The following is an 18120-nucleotide window of genomic DNA, read 5'->3' as shown; positions in this document are numbered from 1 at the left end:
CTTAAGTGTGGGCTGTGTACAGCGACCTCCTTCCAAAGAGAGCACAGTATGAAAAAGGAGGGAGGCTGGGCGTGGGGCTCATACCTGGAATCCCAGCACTTTGTGAGGCCGAGGCGCGTGGATCACTTGAGGTCAGGAGTTCAAGACCAGCATGGTCAACATGGTGAAACCCTATCTCTACTAAAAATACAAAAATTAGCCGGCCATGATGGTGTAGGCCTGTAATCTCAGCTATTTGGGAGGCTGAGGCAGGAGAATCACTTGAACCTGGGAGGAGGAGGTAGCAGTGAGCCAAGATCGTGCCACTACACTCCAGCCTGGGTGACAGAGTGAGACTCTGTCTCAAAAAAAAAAAAAAAAAAAGAAATGGGAGGAAGGCTGGGTGCATTGGCTCACACCTATAATACCAGCACTTTGGGAGGCCAAGGTGGGAGGACTGCTTGAGTCCCGGACGGAGTTCAGTACCAGCCTAAACAACATAGGGAAACCCTGTCTGTATATAAAATAACAAAATTAGCCAGGTGTGGTGGCATGTGCCTGTGGTCCTAGCTGGAGGCTGAGGTGGGGAGATGGCTTGAGCCTCGGAGGTTGAGGCTGCAGTGAGTTGTGATCGAGTCACTGCACTCCAGCCTGGGTGACAGAGGAAGATTTCATCTCAAAAAAAAAGGCGGGGCAGGGGGAGCAGAGTAACTTTTGTTTGTTGTGTTTCTGAGACAGACTCTCCCACTGTGGCCCAGACTGGAGGGCGGTGGTGCCATTCACAGCTCACTACAGCCTTGAGCTCCCATGCTCAAGCAATTCTCCCACCTCAGACTCTCGAGGAGCTGGGACTACAGGCATGTGCCACCACACCCTGCTGATTTTTAAACTTTTTTGTAGAGACAAGGGTCTCACTATGTTGCCCAGGCTGGAGTGTAGTGGCACGATCTTGGCTCACTGCCAAGAGTGAACTCCTGAGCTCAAGCGACCCACCCACAAATCCTAAAGTGCCTCCCAAAGTGCTGGGATTACAGGCGTGAGCCACCGCACCCAGCCGAGAGTAACTTGACTGTGGGGAACTCTGGTATCTGCTACCTTAGCCAGGGGATCAGTCATCACAGTGATAAATCACGTTGGCTGTACTTTTGCTATGATGTGATGAAAATGGCACTTCACCTCTGAACTCTTCCTCCTCATAACCTGTAACCCCAGTCCAATCATGAGAAAAGCATCAGACAGATACCAACAGAGGGGCAGCCTACAACACACCTGACTAGCACTCCTCAAAACCGCCAAGGCGAGCCGGGCGCGGGAGCTCACGCCTGTAATCCCAGCACTTTGGGAGGCTGAGGCAGGTGGATCACGAGGTCTGGAGATTGAGACCATCCTGGCCAACATGGTGAAATTCCATCTCTACTAAAAACACAAAAATTAGCTGGGCGTGCTGGCGCGTGCCTGTAGTCCCAGCTACTTGGAAGGCTGAGGCAGGAGAATCACTTGAACCCGGGAGGCAGAGGTTGCGGTGAGCCAAGATTGCGCCATTGCACTCCAGCCTGGCAACAGAGCGAGACTCCGTCTCAAAAAAAAAAAAAAAAAACCTGACAAGAGGATCCTAGAGGGGACATGACAACTAAAGGCCATGTGATACCCTGGACGGGATCCAGGTACAGAAGAAGGACATTAGGGAAGAACTAAGGCAACTAAATAAGCCATGGACTCCAGCTCATGATAATGTATCAACACTGGCACACACTGTAACAAATGTGCCCCACTAATGTAAAATGTAAGATGTGAATAACAGAGGAAACTGTGTGCCCCAGGCATATGGGGATTCTGTACTATCTGCCCCATCTTTCTGTAAATTGAAAACTTGTTTTAAAAAATAAAGTCTATTTTTCAAAAAGTGCACAATCTCACTTCATGTCCATGGTAACAAGCCCCACCCCATCCTGACCTTCCAGAGGAGGGTAAAGACTCCCCAAGGTCACAGGGTGGCAGGAGCAAGGCAGGGCTACTGGTGAGTAGCCAGAGACTCACTAGAGTCATTCAGGATGATGCAACCTTAGGGTTAGGGTTAGGGAGCCTTCGCACCCAGGTATGGAGAATGGGGACATTTACCTCCCTTAACTATGAGAAGTTACTAAAATGGGCTGCTGGGTAAAGAGCCCAGTGGGTCCTGCGACACAGCCAGCATCCCCCGCAACGCAGCTCCCGTGAGCTCTCTGCTGAGCCTCAGTCTTGCCATCTGTCCAATGGCCAAGCCCTGGCGCCCACAGGCTGCCCAGCAGGGAGGGATGTGTGCTTTAGAGAGAAGTCAGTAATTATTTTAGGAGACGAGGAGCCCTCCCCCTGGCTCCATGATCTTGCGGCCTCTGCCGGTGGCAGTGACTCCAGGCTGCTGTCTGAGGCTGCTTTAATGGGGGCAGGGGTGGCAGACAGGCACACAGAAGCCTCTTTGTCCCAGCTCTGGGGTGGTGGCGGTTGGCAGCCAGCTCCCCTGGGGGCAGCTTCGGCTTGGTTACCACCCCTCCCTGCGGAACACTGGGACAAGGAGACAGATGGGAGACAGCTCTCCCCAGGCTACCCTGACTCACGGGGGACCTTGAGGTAGTCTCTGGGCCTGTGGGGGCTTCCATTTCCCCAGAGGTCACCCAGCTGGGACTTCCTCACCCCTCTCTGCCCACCTCAAAGGCCTAGCATGGAGACAGAAGGCGTGGCTGAGGGGCCAAGTGAATGAACTAAGGGCAAATCTATGGGCTTTGGTTCTGGGTCCCAGTCCTGTCTTTCCTGCCTTCCAGCTCAGTCAAATCCAGACTCCACTTCCACATACAGGGCGGGCCACGACCTGAGCCTGGGACTTCTCCGACCTCATCCCCAACCTCTGGACTCACTGTGCCCTCTGCCCGGAAGGCCCTCTCCCAAGGTCCACGGAGGACTCTGACTCCTTTAAGGGCCAACTCATAACCCAAACACTTCCTCCTCCTCCACGTGGAACAAAAGCTCAGGGCTCCCACGGCCTTCACTTGTTCACCCACTGACTCATGACAATGATGTCCTTGTCAAAGTGGCTGACCTCCACGTGGCTAAATCCGAAGGTCCCTTTACTGCCCACCTTGCTGGTCCACTCGGTGGCTGTTCCCAGTGGACCCCCAAGACTCCTGGAAACACATTCTCCTCTTGGCCCCTGCAAGCCCTCCCTGGTACTCCCCCGACCTCCCTGGTACTCCCCCGACCTCCCTGGTTCTCCCCCAACCTCCTTGGCAGCGTCATCCCAGCCTCCCTTGCTGGCTCTTCCTCCTCCCCAGCCTGGAAACATGGGAGACTCAGCCCCTGGGGGTGCTCAGCCAGCTTAGGAGATAAGGACCTCCATCTCGACACAGATGACCCCGGATTTTCTTTCTTTTTTTTTTTTTTTTTTTCCAGAGGGAGTATCACTCTGTTGCCCAGGCTGGAGTGCAATGGTGCGATCTTGGCTCACTGCAACCTCCGCCTCCCGGGTTCAAGCGATTCTCCTGTCTCAGCCTCCCTAGTAGCTGGAATTATAGGCACGTGCCACCACACCCAGCAAATTTTTGTATTTTTAGTGGAGACAGGGTTTCACTATCCCAAAGTGCTGGGATTAAAGGTGTGAACCACCATGCCCGGCCCGACCCCCAGATTGCTATTTCCGGCTGCCTCTCCCTGCCTCCAGACCTGGATTTCCAGTTTCCTGCTCGACACCTCTCCTTAGCTCACCAGTGGCCATCTCAAGCATCTCCCTCAGGCCTGCTCTGCTGACCTCTCTCCAAGTCTGTGTGTGAATGATAGCTTCATCCCTTCCACTCTCGAGAGAGAAACCTTGGAGTTAGGCTAATTCTTCCCCCTCTCACCTCCACAGCCAACCTGGAAGCACATTCTGGCAGCTCACCTTTCACAGCTCCTCCAGAATTTGAACACTCATCACCACCTCCACTGCTCCACCCAGGTCTGGGCCGCCCTCGGGTCTGGGCTGCCATCTTCACGTAGCTGGACCATGGCAGGTGCCTCCTCCCTGGCTCTCCCCACCCCCAGCCATCTTCCCTGCAGCATCAGATGATGTCAGCTCCCTGTGGGAAACTCACCAATGGCTTCTCATGACCCCACATCCAGACCACGGCCCTTAAGGCCCCACAACATCTGCTTCTAGTGCGTCGCTGGGCTGCCACAATTTTCCTTTGATCAATTTCCTCCAGCCACAATGGCCTTGCTCTGTTCCCCAAACACACCAAGCATGTGCCAACCTCGGGGCCTTTGCATTTGCTCTTTCCTATGCCTTGGATGCCCCTCCCCAAGCTCTCTGCACGGTCCCTCCCTCATCTCCTTCAGGTGTCTGTGCAAACGTCACCTTTTCAGAGAGGCCTTTCCCGCCTACCTCCTTAGCTTGATTTTGCTTCCCAGTGCTGCGTCATGTGTGTCTGTGTTTATTGACTTGACACCTTTCCATGCTTCTGCCTTCCTTGATTTCTGGGGCCTGCCTGGGACAATGGAAGCTCTGGAGCATAGAGTGAGGGGTAGGGGGCAGGCTCTGCAGGCTGGCATGGTGCCCTTACTGCCTGCATGTTAACACACAAATCAGGGTGGCTATTTAAATCGATTAGGGACTGTGCAAACACCACTATCAGGGGATTGTCTACTCTTATCAGCCCAGAGGCAAAGGTGTGGGATGGGGAAGCTGGTGTTGTGCAGCCTCGAGAGCCAGAGATTTCCTGGGCTGTGGCTAGAAGCTCAGGTCCCAACCAGGGAAGGGAGACAGTGACCTGCCTGGGACAGTCACCCTCCCAGCCTGCACAGCACACACCTGGGCTCTGATAGAGCCCATCTTTTACCCCTGTAGAGGCCTGGAACGGCCTGGCCTCCCAATGTTAACTGGAGGCTATACAGGCCCTGGTGGGGAAGTCCTCATTTGAAAGCCAGGCAGGTCTGGATTTGTGATCTCAGACTCTGCTGCTGCCTGGGTGAGGACCAACATGTGACTTACGTAGCCTCTCAGTGGTGAAGGGAACCTCCTCACTAGGGTGGCACAAAGAGTGAAAAGTGCCCAGCATGGGGCTTGGCACACAGTAAGTGCTCACAAAACATCCGCCATTAAACTGACCAGTGAGCTGAGGTGCAAGCCTTGATCAGTGGACTGGCAGGTGCTGTCCCCTCCCCGCCCCTGCTTAGTCACTGGTTTTCTCAGCACCTAGGCACACCTGCATTTTGCCTTCACAACAGCCCTAGGAGGCAGGTACTGCCAGCAGCCTCATTTACTCTGTGGAAAATGAGGCTCAGAGATGCAATAACACTTGCCCAAGACCACAGAGCCAGAAGGTGGTGGAGCTGGGACTTGAACCCAGGTCTGTAGAGGCCTGCCCGTAACCATCCCCAGATGAGGCTGCAAAGCTCAGACTGTCTATATTCCTGCCCTTGAATATGGCGCTTGAGGTAGAGAGGCTTGGGGTGCAGGTCTCTCCCATCCCTGGGGGCAGGGGACATGCCTGGCTCCTGCCTGGGCTTCCCAGCAATGGACAGGTTCATCTCTCTCCCATCCTCAGCATATACCAACCCCATCCCAGACCCAGATGGTTCAATTAGCTGGCCTGAGCACTATTGGCTTAGGTGGTTAGAATGCTTTTAATGAGATTGTGGGAGTTGAACCCTTAGGGTTGGCCAGGCAGGACCAAGGGCACAGCCGCCCCCTTCAGTCTGGAAGTTGGGGACTGGGAGGGGACGGGTGGTGCATGAAGAGGAAGGAAACTGAGTCACCCAGGGCCTGGGAGTGGAGATGGTATATTAACAACTATGTTGTGCTCTGCCTTGAAGTGTGACTCTGGACTGGTCCCTTCTCTGAGCCTCAGTTTCCTCATCCGGAAAATGATGACCACCTTAGCATAAGAAGTGACTGATGGAAAACACCCAGGAGGTACTAATAAACAACAGCTCTCTCATTCATTCATTCATCGATTCAAAAAATACTGAGCACCGGCTGTGTGCCAGGCCTGAGGCTTGAGCTAGGGACACAGCGGTGAATGAAACAGACAAAAATCTCTGCTCTCAGGGACCTGGCATTTGAGTTGGGAGAGATAAGACGATAAACAAATAAAGACACTGTGGACACAGTGTAACAACAGAAAAGGGGGACGGTGTGTGACAGGACTGCTATTTTGAGACAGAGTCTCATTCTGCTGCCCGGGCTGAAGTGCTGTGGTGTGATCTTGGCTCACTGCAGCTTCCGCCTCCTGGGTTTAAGTGATTCTCCTGCCCCAGCCTCCCAAGTAGCTGAGACAACAGGCGCCTGCCACCACGGCCGGCTAATTTTTGTATTTTTAGTAGAGGCAGGGTTTCACCATGTTGGCCAGGCTGGTCTCGAACTCCTGACCTCAAGTGATCCGCCCCCCTCGGCCTCCCACAGTGCTGGGATTACAGGCATGAGCCACCACACCTGGCCGGGGCTGTTATTTTTTGTGGGGCAATCACACCTCCTCTGCTGAGAGGAGGTGACCTCTCAGCAGAGACCTGGAGTGAGCCATGTAGGTGTCTACTGTCAGAGTTCTAGTCATAGAGAACGGCACATGTAAAAGCCCTGAGTAGGAATGTATCTGAGAGTAGGTGACAGAGGCATAGTCAGGGGGCCAGCATGGCAGGTGCAGGGTGACCTAGCATGAGGGTGGAGAGAGGAAGCTGGGGCAGGTACACTGAGAAGCGTGTGTTCTATACGGCTGCAGGTGTATGCAGATAAGAGTGGGGGAGTGGCATGATCTGCCTGGGGCTCTAGCAGGATCCAGCTAGCCGTGTGGAGACTGGATGGTGCAGGGCAAAGGTGAAGGCAGGGAGACCAGGAAGGAGGCTCCTGAAACAGTCCAGGTGGGAGGATGGTAGCTGGACCAGCGTGGGGACCATGAAGGTACAGAGCCATGGCTGTACTCCTCATGCAGTTTGAAAGTAGAGTTAACAGCGTTTGCTGATGGTTTGGATGTGCAATGCAAGAGGAAGGGGGAGGAACTGAGGATCATGTTTAGGTTTTGGGCCCAAGTGTCAGGCTGCAGGGAGGTGCTGCTGACTATGATAGGGAGGCAGGGTACCCAAGGCACATACTGGACTCGAGCACACACATCTGCATATGCGGACACACGCACGCGCCAGTTACCCGGTGGGTCCCTGGCCCCTAGGGAAGTTGAGGCAGGCAGCAGTGCTTCGGGCACTCACCAACACCGACTATGACCAGGGGCGTGTGCTCCCAGCGGGCCAGCAGCAGGAGGTGGACCAGGTTGTGCGCGATGAGGCTGAAGCACAGGATCACAGAGCACCACTCCTGGAGGCGCTTGCCTGCAGGGAGCAGAGGTGAGAGGTAAAGGCTGGAGGGTCAAGGCCAGGCAGAGTGTGGCCCCATGGGAACTTTTCTTTCTTTTTTTTTTTCTGAGACAGATTCTCACTCTATCACCCAGGCTGGAGTGCAGTGGTGCCATCTCGGCTCACTGCAACCTCCACCTCCTAGGTTCAAGCGATTCTCCTGCCTCAGCCTCCCAAGTAGCTGGGATTATAGGCGCCTGCCACCACACCCGGCTAATTTTTGTATTTTTAGTAGAGATGGGGTTTCACCATATTGGCCAGGCTGGTCTTGAACTCCTAACCATGTGATCCGCCCGCCTCGGCCTCCCAAAGTGCTGGGATTACAGGTGTGAGCCACCGCACCCGGCCAGGAGTTTTTCAACTGTGTTCAATGCATCTACATTGCCAAACACAAGCTGAGTTTACAGACTCCCACAAAGGATTCTGTACCCATTTCACAGATGACATCACTGAGGCCCTGGCCAAGGTCAAACAGTCAGGGCTGGATGCATTAAACCAAGGAAGGGGCCCTTCAGAGAGTGGCTCAATTCTTTGACAGACAGGACCAGAACTCTGGTCTCCTGGGCCCCTCTGGGCTCTCTCTGGAGATGCCTAAGAGAACTTTAATGAGATTCTTTTTCTTTTTTTAAACTAGAATCTTTGTGGCTTCACTTGTCCCCTTTTGCAGGTAATTATTTGGAGGCAGAGGCTACAAACAACCTTTAATCCTGGTGGCTCACACCCTGCCCAGCCTCCCTCAAGCAGGCTCCAGACGACGAGTCAGGAATTCATGGACAAACAGGGCTATGGGGACAGTGGGGCTTCTCAAAGTACGGCAGGTGGGCCAGGGAGGCAGAGCTTCTGATTCCCAAGAGGAGTTAGAAGTCAGGCTTTGGGTGTGCAATCTGTTTAAGTGTTGCCACATAGTTTTCATAGACACATGAGTTCAGACAAGCTGATTCACTCACTGCAGCTTTGTTTGTGGTGTCAAAACTTGGGAAATAACCTAAGAGGCCGTTGCCTGGGGATTGGCCAAATGAATTCAGTCCACATCATCTCTGCAGCCAGGAAAATGCCTGGGCAGTTGTCTATAAGTGGACGTGGAGAGACGCCCAGGACATCTAGGTAAGCGCAAAACGCAAAGCGCCAAATAGCAACCATTTATGTTAAAAAAAAAAATCTATATAGTTAAGACTGGCTTTTCCCTTATTTCCTTTTAAAGTACTAGCATATTACATTGTTTCCTTTTAATCGTAAATTAAAATTAAAAAATAAAAGGAGGCCATGTGCGGTGGCTCACACCTGTAATCTCAGCACTTTGGGAGGCCAAGGCAGGAGGATCATTTGAGACTAGGAGTTCGAGACGAGCCTGGCCAACATGGTGAAACCCCATCTCTACTAAAAATACAAAAATTAGCCAGGCATGGTGGCAGGTGCCTGTAATCCCAACTATTCGGGAGGCCGAGGCAGGAGAATCACTTGAATCTGGGAGGCGGAGACTGCAGTGAGCTAAGATGGCACCACTGCACTCTAGCCTGGGCAGCAGAGTGAGACTCCATCTCTTTTATTTTAGTTTTTATTTAAAAACTAAAATAAAAATAAACATAAAATGAATAAAAGGGGTTAGGCCCAGTGGTGTACTCCTGTAATCCAAACACTCTGGGAAGCTGAGGCGAGAGGATTGCTTGAGCCCAGGAGTTCAAGACCAGCTTGGGCAACATGGCAAGACCCTGTCTCTATTAATAAACAAAACAAAACAAAAAATTTAAAACATTAAAGGAAATATGGCTGCACACAGTGTTTCATGCCTGTAATCCCAGCACTTTGGGAGGCCAAGGCTGGCAGATCACCTGAGGTCAGGAGTTTGAGACCAGCCTGGCCAATGTGGCGAAACCCTGTCTCTACTAAAAATACAAAAACTAGCCAGGCGTGGTGGCAGGCACCTGGAGTCCCAGCTACTCGGGAGGCTGAGGCAAGAGAATTGCTTGAACCCAGGAGGCGGAGGTTACAGTGAGCTGAGATCACGCCATTGCACTCCAGCCTGGGTGACAAGAGCGAAACTCTATCTCAAAAAAAAAAAAAAAAAAGGCCAGGCGCGGTGGCTCACGCCTGTATTCCCAACACTTTGGGAGGCCGAGGCGGGCAGATCACGAGGTCAGGAGATTGAAACCATCCCGGTTAACATGGTGAAACACCATCTCTGCTAAAAATACAAAAAAATTGGCTGGCTGTGGTGGTGGGCGCCTGTAATCCCAGCTACCGGGGAGGCTGAGGCAGGAGAATGGCATGAACCTGGGAGGTGGAGCTTGCAGTGAGCCGAGATTGCGCCACTGCATTCCAGCCTGGGTGAAACTGTGAGACTCCGTCTCAAAAAAAAAAAAGGAAATAAAAACACCATGTGGGTGACACAGAACATGTGACTAGGGTATGCCCCAGGCAGCCGCTCCGTAAGGCAGAGAAAACTTTTAATGACAATAATTTGATCATCGGTGTTTAAAATATACTGAGCAGTTACTACATGTCAGGTGCCTGCTGAAGTGATGTCCTTTTGCAGATGAGAAAACTGACCACCAGAGTGGTCAAGGAAGTAGCCCAAAGCCACCCAGCTAGTCAGCAGAGACCAGAATTCCATGGCCAGAGGTCTGGCTCCTAAGATCCTGCTCTCGCCTGGCTCCATCCTGTTCCTGCTGCCCCTGGTCCCTCCCTCTATTCCCTATCACCCTATCACCTTGATGACATTCTGGGTGAGGAACCCAGGCCCCCCTTAAGCAGCAGGGCCAGGAAGGTCCCTGTGAAGGGGTCAGGGCCAGAGCAGGTGAGAAGGGCTCCTCCCGTGTCCATCCTTTCTTCTTTTTAGGGCTGTGTGTATGCTGTTCCCTTCACTCCCTGTGCACCTGACACTGCTCCTGCTGATCTCACCCTGGAAACCTCCATCTCCAGGAAGCCATCCATGATGCCTCCTCTGACCCCACACTCCCCCAACACGAGGCCCATCGCTCATGCCTGTGGCCTTGTCTACGTTTGCCTTCCCTACCTAAATGTGAAGTCGGGAGGCCCAGAACCATGTCTGGCTCACTCACCAGGGCCCTGACACTCAGTAAATGCTTGCAGAATGAGCATTTGGGAATGAAATTCCCAACCACAATCCTAACGGACAACTCCACAGCTTTGTGTCTGGGTGCCGCTCACCGACATACCTTGGGAAGGAAGTACTGGGTTCCCCATTTGTCATGATAGGGAAACTGAGGCTCAGGGAGGGAGAGGGCCTTGTCCAGGTCACACAACAGCAAGCTGCTCCTGACCTACCCCGAACCAGAATCAGGATAGCTGCCCTCCCCTGGCCTATGAAAAGACCAAGGCTCAGAAGGGGAAAGGGAGACACCAAGGTTACATCCCCTAGGCCCCTTTTGTACAGAAGAGGACACTGAAGCCCAGGAAGGCGAAGGACCTCAACAGAGGTCACATAGCAGAGGTCACAGGGGCCTAGATCTCCTGGTTTCCCAATTCTCAGGCAAGGGCTGTTTCCCTTGAGCCACGCAGCACCCCCACTGCCCAGCAGCTGCCCCAGCCTGGGGATCACTATGATCAGGCCCAGCAGGGCCTTCCCCTTTCTGGTTCTTGTTTGTAGCCAAGGCCCAGGGCTCAGAAGCAGAAAGCCCCGAGCGGCTGAGGTGGGAGGACATGGAGAGGCGGTGAGAAGGAAAGAACAAGTGAACTCTCCCGATGGACCTGCCTGCCTGCCCCACAGCACACAGGGACAGGAAGTGGACAGAGCCAACCGCAACACAATCAAATAAGTTACCCTAACAATGGCTGACACCCACTGAAGCCTGTCATGTGCTGGGGTGTGGCCCATATTGGAGACGTCGCAAACTGGCTCCCTCTGACATTTTGCCCTCAGTTTTAAAAAGTGAACTAAATTTGAAAATCATGTAAAATTCCTAGTTTCCTGCTTCCCTCAATAACACAGGGTTCTGGCCACCCTAGGCCTGAACAGTAATAGCTGCCCCCATCCGATGGGATATGAGCTCCAGGTTCACCCTGGTCCTCTCCCTTCCCTGGGGTCTCACACTCGGTGGCCAGATTTGGTGGTGGCCCTGGCTAGGCCCCTGTAGTCATCTGAGTTTTTGAGCCCGAGGCACAGTCTCTCATTCAAGTATCAGCCCCTCAAGGAAGGAACTGAGTGATCTCATTTCCTAGACAAGGAAACTGAGGTTCAGAGCTGGGTTTGGATCCCAGACTCATCAATGAGACATGTTAGCCTGGATGTTAGGGGCTGTCCTGAAACCAGAGATGATCCAGCTCTCTCCCCAGGCCATGGAGAACGTCCTCCAAATCCGAATACTTTTCCATCTAAACTCCATCTCTCTTTGGCCTCTGGAAGCTGGATCCTTCTGCAGACCAAATACCTTAATTCTGATCCATAAAAAATGCATACACAATGGCCAGGTGTGGTGGCTCATGCCTGTAATCCCAGCACTTTGGGAGGCTGAGGCGGGCAGATCATAAGGTTAAGAGTTAAGAGATCAGCCTGGCTAACATGAACATGGTGAAACCCCGTCTTGACTAAGAATACCAAAAATTACCCAGGCATGGTGGTGTGCACCTGTAATCCTAGCTACTCTGGAGGCTGAGGCAGGAGAATCGCGTGAACCCCAGAGACAGAGGTTGCAGTGAGCCAAGATCGCACCACTGCACTCCAGCCTGGGTGACAGAGCAAGATTCCATATCCGGGAGGGGAGGTAAAAACATACACAACGTAAGTAGCTTTCACTGAGCAACTAGAACATGCCAGGTACAGGGCTAAGGTGACCTCAGCACGCCTCATCACCTCCTGGGGCTAGGGACCCTCTGTCCCATCCTTCAGAGAGAGAAGTTGGGCCTGGAGAGGTGAAGGCACTTGTCCAAAGTCACTTGAGGGTTACCAAAGTCACAGCATGGACCATCAGCCTGGTAGGGCCTGTGGGGTCTGGCCTAAACTGTGTCACTTAACAGATGAGCAGACTGAAGCGGGGTCAGGGAGTGTGCCTGCTCAGGACACAGGAGGCCTGGGCTGTCCTCTGGCTGTAGTGCTGAGGTCCTGCTTTTACAGCCAGCCCCTGGCTTGGCAGGGGTTGAAGATCTGAGCCAATAGTAGTGGCCACTTGTTGGCCAGAGGAAGGGCTGGCCTCGTGTGGTAGGTATGGAGGGCTAGGAAGAGCAGGGGAGGGCTGGGATCATGCCTTTGTTATCCTGCTTTCCAAGTGACAGGCTGCAGTAAAAGGCTTGGCGGGCCCAACTCTTCTGGTTCCAGGTAGAGACAAGCCCCAAATAAGCTGAACTTCGGAGGGCCCCTGGCCTCCAGCGGACCCTCAGCCTCAGGGAAATGGGGGACAAGAGGTAAAGAGAAGGCGGGGATGAGAGACGGACAGAGGGATAAATATGAGATGAGAGACTAATAAGGAAACAGAGCCACAGGAAGATGAGAAACAGGCTGAGTGCCGCGGCTCATGCCTGTAATACCAGTGCTTTAGGAGGCCAAGGTAGAAGGATCACTTGAGGCCAGGAGTTGGAGACCAGCCTGGGCAACATAACCAGATCCTGTCTCTACAAAAATAAAAATAAAAATTAGCTGGGCGTGGTGGCTTACACCTGCAATCTCGGCACTCTGGAGGCTGAAGCGGGAGGATAATTTGAGCTCAGAAGTTTCAGGTTGCAGTGAGCTACAATCGCTCCACCGCACTCCAGCCTGGGTAACAGAGCAAAACCTTGTCTCAAAAACAAACCAAAAAAATGAAAGAAACAAAGATGAGAAACAGAGACAAAATGAGCAAAAAACAGAAGGCCCATCTGGGGGACTGCGAACCCCTGGGCTCAGCTTCGAGAGTACAGGCCAGGACTCTCACCCAGTACTCCTGACACCCTCCACCTTTCCCCTCCCCCGGTGCCAAGAGCCTCTGTAATCCCCAGGGCAGGGGGCACCAACAGTTAGCCTGGGTTGGGGACAGGTGGATCAAGGACTCTTCAGGCTGCACCCTTGAAACCTGGGGCACCTGAGAAGCAGCACACACACGGCCAGATTTCAGCTGGGACCTTTTGGGAAGGTGGACACCTGTCTCACCCTCCAGCCTGCCAAGCTGGCCAGGCCCTTCACAAATCCTGACATTTGGCATGAGGTGGGCTGCTGCCGCAAAACTCAAGCCTAGAACAGGGCCCTTCATGGCTCCCAGGTCCCGCAGGACCAGGGCTCAACCTCTAGGCCAGACAGTTGGGGCCTGCAGAATCAGGCTGCGGCTGCCTCCCTGCTGCACCTGTCACCATTCCCTTGGTCCCATGCTGCTCTGGTACAACTACTCACAGTTCCCTATACACAGAGGCCCGTTCTCTGCCACCTGCCCTGCACACATGCTGTTCTGATGATCTGGAATACTTGCCCCCGCCTCCCACACACTCACCCCCGGCTGGCTGACTTCCATAGTGAAGAGTAAGAACATAGGACCTAGGGCACCCGCTCCCTGCCCAGTCCCGGGTTCCAGGCCTAGGCCTGCTGCTGCCCGGTGCTCCGCCCTATGACCTCAGGCAGTCTCTCCCATTTTCTAAGCCTCAGGAAACGTTCCGACAAAAGTGGACTGGGTGCTCGTGAGGGGCCACGCACTTCAAGCAAACCAAATAGGTTCAGTCCCTGTCCTGCTGGCCTTCCCATCAGGCGAGGGCAGATGTGGGCCTAACCCCGATCAAGGTGAGCTTTAGGAAGAGCGTGCATGGGGTGGGAGTTGGGAGGGGTTGCAGCCTCCTCCTCTGTAAATGGGGTTAATATCAGGGTACAGCTCACACAGCTGTAGTAGGGATGCACTGAGAGCAGATGAGGAACATGCCAGCACAGTGAGGGCTCAATCACTCGGCTATGTTGATTGCCATGATTATGACTGTCAACTGTCACAGTGCCAAACCACCTCCGGCCCCAGTAATCTCAAACATTCCGCTCCTAGAACCCAGGAACTTCTCCCACTCTTCCCTCCAGCCTACATGTGTCCTCCATGTTCCCTAAATATGACTGGCAAGCTCCCACCTCAGGGTCTTTGCATTTGTTGTTTCCCTGGTCTGGACCAACCCTTCTTCAAATATCCTCGGGGCTCCTTCTCTTGGCCCTTCCTCCCTTCAGGCCTCCCTTCAGGCCTTCCTTCGAATGTCACCTGCTCAGGGAGGCCTTCACGCCCCCTCCCTAAAATGTCATCCCGTCCCCAACATTTCAGGTCCCCCTCTCCTGCTATATATTTGCTCCACAGTGCTTGCCACCACTGGGCATGTGAGACAGTTGTCAAGTTTATCGCCTGGCTATCTACTAAAATGCCAGCTCCATTTTTTTCTTTTTCTTTTTTTGAGACAGTCTCGCTCTGTCATCCAGGCTGGAATGCAGTGGCACAGTCTTGGCTCACTGCAACCTCCGCCTCCCGGGTTCAAGAGATTACCCTGCTTCAGCCTCCCGAGTAGCTGGGATTACAGGGGCCTGCCACCATGCCCAGCTAATTTCTGTATTTTTAGTAGAGTCGGGGTTTCTCCAAGTTGGCCAGGCTGGTCTCGAACTCCTGACCTCAAGTGATCCACCCAATTCGGCCTCCCAAAGTGCTAGGATTATAGGTGTGAGCCACCGTGCCCAGCCAGCTCCATTTTTTTCTGTCTTGTTCACCACTCTGCCCCCAGAGCCTAGAACACGGGCTAGAAGATAGGTGTTCAATATGCATTGAGCCTGGTCTCTCATTTTATCAGGCCCAGAGGGGTCAAGTACTTCCCCAAGATCACACAGTGAGCAGATAGAAGCAGAGAGGCCAGTGGAAAGGAAGTTGGAGAAACCAGTTTGGCAAGTCTCCTCCCCTACCTCCAGGTCTGGAGGAGATAAGAGGCCTTGACTGCAGATTTGGGGCACCAGGCTGTCTGCAGACTGTGATTCAGGCATGGCTGTTCAGAGAGTGAAGCGCACTTGGGGAAACCAGAAATGCACAAATATGCAATTGATCGCGGTGAGGTGGGGAGACAGCAATCCCTGGGGAGGCTCAGAATGCCTGGGAATGATTTGGGCTGTCTCAAAGTAGGCAGGGTTCACAGGAGCAGGCAGAGCTGGACACTAAAGAGGGAGGCCCTTGAATCCTTATCCCCAATACCCAGGTGAGGAGTTTGAGGACCAGAGAGGTGAGGTGGATCCCCCACAGCAAAGGTCAGACTACTGTTAACAACAGGGAGTGCCTGCTGAATGGCAGGCACTGCACCACAGTGGACGATCTCATTTCCACTTCCTAACACAAAGGGGCAGATAAACTTTAACTTGCAAGGAACCAAGGGGAAACAGAGACGGAAAGTGGCTTGGACCAGGTCATACAGCTGAGTAAGAGAGTCAGGATGTTAACCCTGGCCTACCTCCAGGAGAGCAGGAGGTTGTAAGTCCGTAGGCTGGGTGCCTTGGGTACGGGCCTGAAGAAACCACCACGGCATGGACCAGGTGCCCAAGTCAGGAGTTAAAAAATCACATACAGAGAATGGAGTGGTCTAGGACCCAATGAGGAATCGCAAATGGCCCATGGCCATGCCGCCTTTTAAGGAAGAGATAGCATGGAACCCAGACCAGTGAGGGTGGAAAGCTAAGGTGCTAGTGACCCAGGCCCACTCCAGGCAAGGGCTGCGTGTGGTGCTTGGTGGCTGCCCCACAGCAAAAGGATGTCAGAATGTTTGACAAACAAAGCTTGATGCGATGGTGACACCTAGGCAGAGGTGCCTCCCAGTAACCTGAATCTGGAGTTCTCGCTTCCTTAACCCCTGGGGACACAGGGCCCTTCTGAAGCCAAACAACAAAACTCCTAAGGCTCAACATAGGAGTCAGAGAAGGTGGGGGTGCCCCAGCGTGCTTGCTGGAGCATATACAGTGAGCAAAGCAGGAAGAAGCTAGGGAGAAACCGTGGCCCGAGGGAAAGGGGCAGAGGGAGAGGTGAACTCCAACTTGTGATCTGGTCTGGGGAATATGGGGGTTCCAGTCCCAAGTCCTAAGGAAGGGGCTAATACATGGACGTGAGGAAGGGGCAAGAGCTGGAGTTGTGGCTTATGTACAGGGGAGCTGACACTGGGGTACGTTCAGTCCCTTCACTGCCTGGGATCCAGGAATATGGGTTAAGGACTGATGCTCCCCACTGGAGGGTTGAGGAGAGGATATCGGTCTGTAGCCACTGAAGTTATCACTAGGATGGGGTTTTGGGGGAAGGGTGTGGGGGGTACCGTGCAGCTGGAAGCCCCTGAGTTAGGGTTCCCTGGGCAGAGGAGCTGACATTCCCAGGTTAGGGAAGTGAGGTCATTGTCTGCAGCCCAGGGCCTGGGCTAGGGCACAGAGGAGGCACTGGGGTGTCGATTCCAGATCTGGGGAACCTGGGATGAGGCGTGACTTTTAGGGGCCTGAGGGCAGTGCTTATAGCTGAAGGGCAGCTTTGGGCTTGGACTGGGTCCTGTAGGGATGAGGGGGTGAGGTTCTAAGTCTAGGAGCACTCTTCGCAACCAAGAATGCCCCGGGGCTAAGATTCCGTATCTGCGGGTCCGATGGGAGCTCCATTTGTCGCCCAGGAAGCTCATGGTAGTTTCTTGATCTGGGGAGTGTCTTTGCAGCTAGGAAACCCCAGGGCCAAGGTTCTGGCTTGGGTTTGGAAGGGACGCTGGGGTGGGGTCCCCGAACTTAGGGGCGCTATTTGCAAGTTAGACACCCAGGCTGGAGTTCCGCATCTGGGCCCGAGGTTGGGGCTCCAATCTAGGGTCGCTGTCCACAGCGGGGGCTGGTGACCGCAGGCCTGGAGGGGGGCCCGGAGGTCTTACCTGGCGAGTAGAGCGCAGCCAGCTCGCGGGCCCCAGCGTGCTGCGCGCCCCAGCGGCAACAGGACGCCTCGTCCTCGTCCAGCTCCAGCTGCTGGCCCGGCCCATCCTCGGCGCCCGCCATGGCCACTCGCCCGACCGGCCCGGTGCGCTCTGCTGGCGGCGGCGGCGGCAGGGCCGCGGAACCGCGGCGAGATCACGCCGCCCAATGACCGCCCAGCGCCGGGCGCGGCGGCGCCGCGGGCGGGGTCCTCGCCCGGCCGCGCGTCACAGCCAATCGGGGCTCGCGCTGGAGCCGCGTAGGCCAATCGGATGCCGCTGAGCCGCAGCCAACCGCCGCGAGCCGGAGGCTGGGCCGCAGCTGGACGCAGCTGGGCGCGGAAGCGTGGGGCGGAGGCTCGTGTCCGCCTGACCCGCTCAGCGGCGGCTGGGTTCCCGGCTCCAGCCCACCTGGAGCTCGCGGCGCGGTGCCGCCCACCTAGGCTTCGGTTCACTGGCCCTTGCAGTGGGCCGAGGCTGGGCCCAGAAATGGGCATTTCTTGAGCCCGCAGCGTTAAGCGCCCACCGCGTGCAAGGAACGCGAAGGGAGGGCGCCGGGCCGGGGCGGAGGCCAGGGAGCATTTGGCAGGTGCTTTGTACCGTGCTCCCTAGTGAGGCCGATGGACGGTGGGCTGGTTTATCAAGCCCTACTGTGTGCAGAGGTTTCGGGGGCCGTGCGTTCATCAGCTGTGTGCCAGCTCTGTGCTGTGCGCCCAAAGAGGAGAAACCTCGAGCCTGTCCCGCATCTTCCCCAGCTCAAGTTCTCCCGATGGAGAGGACAGTCAACTAATGAAAATGACAGCTAGGGTCACTATGAGATTTGCTGAGCGCTTAATATCTGTCAGGCGCTGGACCAAGAGCTAGACGAGCAACATTTATTTGACTCTTAAACACCAATGGTATTGCCTCCTCAGAGAGCCCCACCACCACCACCCTGCTCAAAGGTGCCCCCTC

The 18120-nt window shown here is 54.4% G+C and overlaps 1 protein-coding gene across 1 annotated transcript in view; it reads right to left on the bottom strand.

Moving 5' to 3' along the window:
- The window catches only part of PEDS1 (plasmanylethanolamine desaturase 1), a 29766-nt gene extending 12415 nt beyond the window's left edge, over positions 1-17351 (bottom strand). The window contains exons 1-2 of the mRNA XM_008014303.3: positions 17131-17351; positions 7183-7302 (exon numbers count right to left, since the gene is read on the bottom strand). Coding sequence (XP_008012494.1) covers positions 7183-7302; positions 17131-17251 — 241 coding nt within the window. The 5' untranslated portion in view covers positions 17252-17351. The remainder of the gene's footprint in view (positions 1-7182; positions 7303-17130) is intronic.
- Between the last annotated feature and the right edge of the window lie 769 nt (positions 17352-18120).

This window comes from Chlorocebus sabaeus, chromosome 2 (genome assembly GCF_047675955.1).
Source record: "Chlorocebus sabaeus isolate Y175 chromosome 2, mChlSab1.0.hap1, whole genome shotgun sequence".
Lineage (NCBI taxonomy): Eukaryota > Metazoa > Chordata > Mammalia > Primates > Cercopithecidae > Chlorocebus > Chlorocebus sabaeus.
Note: the sequence above shows the minus strand (reverse complement) of the source record. Positions and strands in the feature narration are given on the sequence as shown.